General features: G+C 34.5%; 2 protein-coding genes across 3 annotated transcripts; both read right to left on the bottom strand.

The window, feature by feature from the left end:
* Positions 1–231: 231 nt before the first annotated feature.
* On the bottom strand, positions 232–5,270 carry LOC130983008 (uncharacterized). 2 transcript variants are annotated; one of them, XR_009087235.1, is made up of 3 exons: positions 4,463–5,270; positions 4,264–4,358; positions 232–1,595 (listed from the first exon to the last, which is right to left on the bottom strand). XR_009087235.1 is itself a non-coding variant. In XM_057907172.1 (3 exons), the coding sequence occupies exons 1-3, from the start codon at positions 4,733–4,735 to the stop codon at positions 1,495–1,497; spliced, it is 444 nt and encodes a 147-aa protein (XP_057763155.1). In that variant the 5' UTR covers positions 4,736–5,270; the 3' UTR covers positions 232–1,494. The 2 variants fall into 2 exon arrangements, 1 of the variants encoding a protein (XP_057763155.1); XM_057907172.1 differs by having other exon boundaries at positions 4,488–5,270.
* Positions 5,271–6,471: 1,201 nt separating this feature from the next.
* LOC130980626 (uncharacterized) lies at positions 6,472–8,295 on the bottom strand. Its single transcript, XM_057904286.1, has 5 exons — positions 8,126–8,295; positions 7,596–7,626; positions 7,370–7,504; positions 7,142–7,262; positions 6,472–6,659 (listed from the first exon to the last, which is right to left on the bottom strand). Exons 1-5 carry the CDS (start codon positions 8,293–8,295, stop codon positions 6,472–6,474), a joined length of 645 nt encoding a protein of 214 aa, XP_057760269.1.
* Positions 8,296–9,172: the final 877 nt, after the last annotated feature.

The following is a 9,172-nucleotide window of genomic DNA, read 5'->3' as shown; positions in this document are numbered from 1 at the left end:
GTTTCGGTTGGCTCGATAGAAACCGAACCGAACCAAACTGAACCGAAGATATGCATACATTTTAATGTTTTAACCATTTTAACCTCTAACGTAACAACAAAAATCTCCAACCTCTAACCATTTCAATGTTTTACTTTTATTATTTCAGTTTATTGACTATTTTGAACCTCTAATTATTGTGATTTATATTCTACTCATGAGGAATTAAAAACCGAAAAAACCGACCGAACCAAACCAACAAAATAGCAAACTGAATAGTTGTGTGTCTGTAAGAACCGAACATATCGATTCGGTTGGTTTTTTGTCCAAAACCGAACCAAACCGAATCGATAACACTCCTAAGGGCATCTAGCATATGGAGGATCTTTGCACTATGCAGGATCCATCACTTATGCTACAATGGCCAAAAAATGGTTAGTATTAGTTAAGATATCAAATGATTTAAAGCTATGTGAATTAATTGTGTTAGCGATCATTTTGCTTTATCATTTACATATACAATGTCTAATGACTTCAAGTTTTTTTTATTTGTATTGAAAAGAGGGTGAGCTTGACACCACCTTATTAGAGATAGCCATTTGAGAGGACCCACACCAAGAAGGAGGACCGCCTTGAGTTTTACATCCTAACAATTATTCAAATTAAGTGTATATAATTAAATAATGCTAAAACTTCTCCACTATTAATTAAGCGCCTCTTTAAGGAGACAGTAGTGAAAGCCCACATGGACAATGCGACCCAGATCCTCGAGACTTGAGAGGGGCCTAGAACCCCGCCAGTCTCGGAGGATACTTTGTGAACGTAGACAGTAGGCAAACGCAAGTCGGGGAGGGTGTACAAGATATAACACATTTTCACTACCATATTTTGTGTTTCTCTAATGTTGATGAGCTAGTGTCTTGGCTTGCCTTAGGGAGCAGGTTACCCTATTCAATAGGCTGACACAACAGTTGGAGCAATACAGTGTTGTAGGCACTAGCATGAGCAGAAGGCATAGAGGCATGCTCGTCTGTGGTACGAGAGGGAGATCACTCATCTCTAACAGACTGTCGACATACGGTATGTGGAATTCAGCTAGTGGAAGAACACAGTGAGTGACGTGTACTTTTCCATGCACCATATGTCAAGCGGCTCATTCAATGGTGCTTCAGTGACGTCTCCTCCATTTGCACCTAGTTGTTCACATCCTCGGCCGCCATCACCGCCATCACCACCATGTACGCTATAACTTTTAACACCTCATTATCGCACTAAAAGTCCTGGCGTTACCTACCTCTACTCTGATTTCATATTATATTTATTTAATATTGAGCATTTGCGAATATAATCAAAGTTATTAATTATGAAAACCAAAAGACTTTAATTTAAACCACATAATTACATAATTATATCTACATAATAATAAATATATAAACTTATTCAATCTTTCTCAAATACAAGTTCAGCCCTTCTAAAAATCTTAGATGACAAACGACGAAGGGTAAAAAATCTCAACTAAACTAACAAATAGAAAATACAACATATATAAAGCTTTGAAGATCGGTGTGGCTCCGGGCCAAAGCTTAGCTTCCTAAACGTGTCACTGAAAAGAAAATCTGTACAGGAGAGTGAACATCGTTCTCGCAGGTTTTTAGAAGGGAAGGAAATATCATCAAAGCAAAGAAATACTTGCAAATAGAATTAATTTTAATATAAAAATAGTTTATTCTTGAAATAACCTTTTGGAAAATATTTTATGGAGAAACTTATTTTGAAAGGTCGTAAAGAAATTTCATTAGTTTACAAATCAGTAAGGTGAATACTTTAAAGAAATGAAAAGAACCAAAAGACATGCCTAAAGGCTTCCTACCCAACTTACCTCGCTCACTCCTATCCAACAATACATAAATTAGGGTAACAAGGCAACCCCTAACCCATCCTACCTCCACCTCCAGGGAGTGGATCCTCTCCAGTGAGAAAAAAACTGGATGGTATCCAGTGTTCAATTTAACCATTCATTGCGTTCTCTCTCTTATTTATTTCTGGTCCCACTCATAGAATCAAAGGTGATAGATCACACTGGATTCTATCAATTGTTAAAAAAACTGGAGAGGATCTTTTTCCCCACCTCCATCACCACATATCAGAAACAACCCTCAGCGTCACCACCGCCAGTAAGAGAAATCTCTCAGTTGTCAAACACAGACAAAGCAATGCAAAGCATACACAAACAAAGATTACAAATAGAGCAATTAGATCAAATAGCAGATAAATGTAATTACTCAATTAGAAAAACCAAAAACAAGATTCACACCCAAACAATACACACAAATGTAAATGATGCATGTCTGCCCTATAACTAATGAGCTCATCTGTCGGTTATACCGTCAAACCCGACATGTCCGGTAGTGAGCCCTAAGCTCATATTCATGTATCAAATGCGTTGGGGGAACCATCCGAAAAGGTATAAGTGTCCAGCCACATCTTGCGACGAAGGGTCAACAGAAACTCAAATATCAACCTGGAGTAGTGAAGGCAACCCACTATATCTACCCAGAAAAATTCGGGAATCAGATAAAGTTTTAAGTCACATCAATCTCAACCAAGAGCAAGTGGGGGGTAAACTACTGCATCTATCCCGAGAGACTCAAACCATAACCCGGAGCAAGTGGATCAACGACACTACATCTACTCAGGCACTACATCTACTCAGGCAGGTATATCTCAATCAAAATCATTCTCAACATCAATTTCATTATCACTTTTCATTATCCATCTCATTATCAATCTCGTTCTCAATCTCGTTCATACATTATTTCACATTTTGATAATTTTCCTCTAAGTCACTAACTCAACTCTTTAGGTTTCATTCTTAACTCTTCTATCCTTAACTTCACCGGCTCTAGATTTGTACCAGGGTTTAAGAAAATTTAGAAGGCTTGAGGAATAGTTGAAAACTTTAAAAATTCACTTTTCTAAAAAATAGGGTGGTTGCGTATGCATGCACATGCTCGCATATACCTGAGTGCAAATTTAACAAAGTCGCATACACAGACCACCTTCGCATACGCAGAAGGTTTGGGAAGTGGAATTCGCTCACGTACGCATGACTTGCGTCGCGTACGCATGGCATATCAGAATGGGAAAAAGCTGAAATGCTGAAAAAAACTAGTTTTTCAACCGACATTTCAAACCTTCATAATGTTTTTCAAAAAAAATTTATTTTTCAACCATTCTTGAATCGTTGGAAAGATCAATAAATAAATTTTTATAAAAATCTAGTTTTGTAAAATTTTTAACTTCGAGGATCGAGATACTGCCTGCCAAAATTGGCAAAAAATCAGTTTTTAACCAAAAAGAAAATTTATCAACTTTCCAAAAATTCATAAGAAAAAAATGTTTTTTAACTCAACAAAACAACCCCAAACCACTTCAATCCACTCATTCATAATCAATCAAAATCAAGCCAATTCACACATTTCAATCCATTCTTATTCAGAATCATTATCCTCTCTCTGAATCTCAAAACCATCATCAAACCTCAATCAAATCCAATTGTCGCTAATCACATCTCAATTTTCAATCATAATCCTTCAAAGAATTTACCTCCAAAACAAACACCACATAATTTTCATCACATTCGTTAAAATAACTCTCTTTTCCTCAATTTTTATGTTTCATTTCATTCAAAACCTCAAACTCACTCTCTTATCCCTAAATCTTGAATTTATAGTGAAGTTACTTTTTAAAATCTTTAGCTAGTTCATCAAACTTTTTTTTATTCTTATTAAAAATCAAATGAGTTAAAAATCACAATTCAACCAAATCATGAAAATCTGACTCTCTTTAAAATTCATAAAAGTATTCAAGATTTATCTATTTTGATAATTTATTCAAACCAAACTTATTTTCGAAATCGTAACCAAAAATTTTTTCAAATTCTTAGAAAAATTCTGGCAGCACCTCCCTTAAAAACTGGAGTTTGTCACCCATCACGGGTACCCTTTTTTCAACCTCAACTTAACAAACCAACATTTCAAATCAATGTTTTCAAATCCATCATTCAAGATCAATCATTATCGATTTAAATCAAAGAAAAATCAAAATCAACATATTCATTCTATTTTACCAAAAACTGAGAAATCAACCAATTCAACAACAAACACAACATGAAAATCTCAACAGAAAATCATACATCACATACATTCATCCATTTGCATTAATCTACTAAACTTGTCAGGTATTCAAAGCACAAAATATTTTCTTATTAAAACAGTCCGCTACCTCGAGGAATCAAGCTTGCAACGATTCTAACGTGATAAGTCCCTTTTTCCCATGGCTCGCAACAGTAGCGGCTGCATCCACAATTCCGCTTATTTCTGCAACAACAGAAACAGCTTTAATCGCAATACACGAACTCGATAACTCAATCCTAAATCATCAATATTGTAAAATCTTTAATAACATATAACAGAATACTAACGACGAGGGTTTTGAGACAGAGATACTTTCTGTAGTAAAAGAAAAAAGCACCGATCTGGCTGCAGCTCCAACAACTATCCCAAACAACAGTGGCGACCAGAAGCTCGGTGACAGCAACTGTGACAACCATGCAGCAACAATAATCTTCCTGGAATTCAAAAGAATGGAAACCAAATACAAAACTCTTATTGGCAGTGAATCTCGGCGACGACAGTGCCATTTTCCGGCGGTAGAGGCTCAGCAACGCCTCTCCAGTAGTGGCGGCGGAACGCATGATAGCGGTGGCTGGACCCGACAACAACAACAATGCCTCTTGCAACGATGACGGCGACGAGACTCAGCTCCCCATGGCGGCGACAGAGGCAGCTTCATCCTCTCCCATTTGCAACAACCTCAACGATGGTGGAAGCTAGTAGCGATGGCACTGGTTCAGATGAGGACGACGACGACAACTTCTCTCGACGATGATGACAGCGCAGACAGCAGCAGCGGTGGCGACGAGCTTCACCCGTGATGAGGAATGGCGGGACAGCGCCATTCTTCCTCTCCTCTGGCTCTCTCCTCTGCGAACTCTCTCTCTCTCTCTCTCTCTCTCCCAGTTGGTATGGCGGCGATGGCGGTGACGAGGCCCACCGACGCTGGCGTGTTTCCCTCCTTCCCTCTCCTCTTCTCATTTTTTCCCTCTCCTCTCTTTTCTTTCTTTCTGCCGTGTGTGTGATTGGGGGAAGGGAGTTAGTGGCGGCTAGGGTTGGGGAGTAGGGGTGTGTTGTGTTTAGTTAGGGTTAATGTGAGAATGGGTAATAAAATTAGGGGAGTTGTTAGTGTGTAAATGTATTATTCGTTCTATATGTATAGAAATCACGTGTCATGTATACAAATAAGACAGCTCATTAATATACAAATATGTGTTAATCAGTAGCTTTATGAAAATTGTGAAAAGCTGTGATTTGAGAAATAATAAGCCCCACATGTTTTTGAATCAAGCTGTAATTAAACCTGTGAAAAAGCGCTAATGACTAGAATTAAGAAATAATTTTTTATGCAAAATTATTTGGAAAAACATAAAATGTGACCGTAAAAAAAATTAAAACCTTCCCTTAAATTAGACTTAATAGGAGGTCCACAGAAACAAATAAACCGACATCATTTGAAACAAATTTAACCCAGAAAAAAATTCTATTATCCCCTTTACTCAAAATTAATAGGAATTTTAATTGATCATTGCAAATATATGGTTTATCATAAAAAGAATGTTTAATTATTCTGATGATTTTTATAGTTTCATCAAATTTTTAATTAGGTTCTTATATTTTTTTCTTTTTTGTTAGATTCCTGCATTGCTTTAATTTTGTATTAAGTCCTTTCTAAGATAAAAAAAAGGTTTAATTACTCTACAGGTCTCTATAGTTTTACCAAATTTTCAATTAGGTCCCTATATTTTTTTTCTTTTTAATTGGGTCCCTATACATTATTCTTTTTTTCAATTTAGTCCCTCTTAACGTTAAACGTTAAAAAAAATTAGTAAATTGTGAAATTACTTGTATACACTTAGGGACCAAATTGAAAAGAAAAAAAATATAAGGACCTAATTGAAAATTTGGTAAAACTATAAATATTCAATAAAAGATATTCCTATAATTCTTATTCAATAATTCTACAACATGAAAGATATTCTTATAATTTCTTTTATTTTGTCACTATCATTCTTTTGCTTATTTATATATAAATTGTATCAAAAATATTTTTTTATTTTTAAAATACCTTATCTTAAGAACATAAAAAAAAAGAAATGGATAAAATAAAACTGAAATAATGATAATGTAACATTACATTTGGCTCAATATAAAAGAAAGGGAATGCAGCTCCAAGACCATCTCTAGCCAAGTTTGGTATAAGCTTGACAATTAAAATGAACTAGCTCTGACATCAACGTATTTTTTAGTACTAGAACATGAAAATAGAACCGAACCTAGCATATACTAAGAGCCTTAGTTCAAACAGTATTCATATTTAGATATTATTCGACCAGTTAGCAGCACTCCCAACCCTTGACATGCCAGTTGATTCCTTCTTAGCCTCATCCACTTTGAAAGTTGCACCACACACCTGACCAGAACTGTCAACTCTTGGAACAGACTTCACCTCATTAAGTGGATGCTCAAAATTGCTCAAACCTCCAGATGTTGTAAAGAAGAATCCTAAACAAGCAGCAATACAAGTTAGTTTTTGCCGCATGATGTATAATTTAGAATAATAGGAGGACCTTGAAATGGGAAAGATATTGAAAAGTAAACCATAAAAAAACAGAGGCGGATGAGGAAAAAGAAAATATCTATGTACCTATATTTTTCATTCCTAGGTTACCAACTCTTAATTCCTTTCTTCTCCGAGTAAGGATATTGATATAGCATTCAAGGATTTCTAAACATCTTTCTAAATGCTAAATGAAATAAGAAGTATATAATTTCAATGTTCTGAAAACTTTAAAAGCCAATAGGTTCTTCTATCATTTAGTTAAGATGCTTAAAAGGAACCATTAGGAGGATAAACAATTTCTCTTCTTCCCCTTAATTCACTTTTCACGAGCATATTTTTAAAACGTGAATTCTCACAGAAAATACTCAGCACAGCAGGCACAAAACAATCACCAACTTTTTACATAAAATCATTTTAATATTACTTTTAGGAAATGGTGCAGAAGATGTCCCACAGCTCTTAGTTACAACCTTTTTCTCATCTGCAAGAATAAGATTTTCATCAGCATCAGCTCCCCAAAAAAAGGAAACACACCCATCAGCATCCTGAGAAAGAGCAGGAAGATGCATTGTACCCCAGGGTATAGTCATATAGAAGCAAATGACCGGCAAATAAATATGAGAGCAAAATAGATAGACCAAGGATTCCTCACTGCAGCAATAAACACGGTTTTAGAACCACTGTAAAATGGAATAAACGCAAATTTGCCTTGGAAATCTCTCACGACCTGAGCAGCAGGATAGAGACCACGATCTCTGAGAGTCCTGTATGCCTCTATGACAATGATCAATTAAACTTATAATCAATTAATTATAGATAAAATACATAATCAGAACTCATAATCAATTCAACTCTCTCAAAGGCATTTAATCAAATACCTTATCTCCAATCTCACCTCTTTTCTTATTTCTAACATAATCAATTAATTACAGATAAAATACATAATCAGAACTCATAATCAAAAATTTTTAGCACAATTAAAACTAATTTTAGCAAACTAAACTTCACAATTAGATTAATTGGTTCTCCTTGTCATTTAGGATGCTGGTTACCTAATCAAATAAAGTCAAATTATATACAAGCGGCAACAAAAAATAAGCATAAGCAAAATTAGAGGTATTTAACAATCAAGATTTCTCAACATTGTATCTGAAGCATTAGAATCGGGAGAGGATGCCGTTTGACTACTAGTTGTTTTAAGCATAACATTTCTTCCGTTCTTAGTGTAGTGGGAGAAAGACATTATTGAGAAGAATTATTACCCAATGCTGACAGAAACCCACATGTTCCCGATATTTGCAATTTAAAAAATGAAAGCCATCTGACTGTTTCCTTCCCACATGCCACCTGGTCCCTTCATCTCCTCCGATCCAATAGTTGAAAAACTAAAACAAAGTTCAATCATCACCTGTTGTTGCAGAACCAGTCCAGACAGCAAAACGGAGTCGAAGAGCGGCAATTCAAGGCAAGGCACCGCGAGGCGCAGTGAGGCAACGCGGACGAGCGGAGCAAAACAGAGCATCTGTGGGCGACGCAGAGGGACGACGACCATCCAGTGACGAACGACGACGACGCCATGGAAGACGGCAGCAAAGTGCGACGGACGAGAAATCCAATTGGGAACTTAGGAGAATAACTTAGGGTTAGTTAGAGTTCTCTGATTTTTGGGGACAAAATATAAAGGATATTTTTGGTATTTTAAAAAAATAGAGGTGTTTTTAATTAGGTCTTTTAATTAAATTAAGAGAATATTCGATTTTTAATAGAATATTCTGTTATTTCAAACGGTTTGATGATGGTAGGGACTAAATTAAAAAAAAATTAATGTATAAGGACTCAATTGAAAAAAAAGAAAGTATAAGGACCTAATTAAAAATTCAGTAAAATTATAGGAACCGACAAAGTAATTAAACCTAAAAAATATTAGAGTTAACTGAATATTTTTTCGCAAATTAAAGTATTTATAATTAAAAACTTAATTAATTTTTTAACCGCATGTATCTTCGTAAAAACATTATGTTAATTTTAACACTTTTAACACAAAAAAGACATCATTACAAACTTAAAAGTAGTGTAGGAATCTAATTAAAAAAAAAAGTATAAGAACCTAATTAAAAATTTGGTGATTCTATCGAGACTAACAAAATAATTAAATCTAAAAAAATTATTTTAAAAATATCAAAATATATAGAATTAATTTACCCAAATTATTAAATATTGTTTAAATTATAATTTATTTATCCTCATTATTGGTAAAATAATAATAATAATAATAATAATAATAATAATAATAATTTCAATTAATAGCGGGTATAGTAGTTGCTAGTTTACCAATAATGACGATAAATAAATTATAATTTAATTAGTATTTAATAATTTGGGTAAATTAATTCTATATATTTTGATATTTTTAAAATAATTTTTTTAAGTTTAATTATTCTATTAGTTTCTATAG

This window comes from Arachis stenosperma, chromosome 5 (assembly GCF_014773155.1).
Source record: "Arachis stenosperma cultivar V10309 chromosome 5, arast.V10309.gnm1.PFL2, whole genome shotgun sequence".
Classification (NCBI taxonomy): Eukaryota; Viridiplantae; Streptophyta; class Magnoliopsida; order Fabales; family Fabaceae; genus Arachis; species Arachis stenosperma.
The sequence above is the reverse complement of the archived record's forward strand: the minus strand, read 5'-3'. Positions and strand labels throughout refer to the sequence as shown.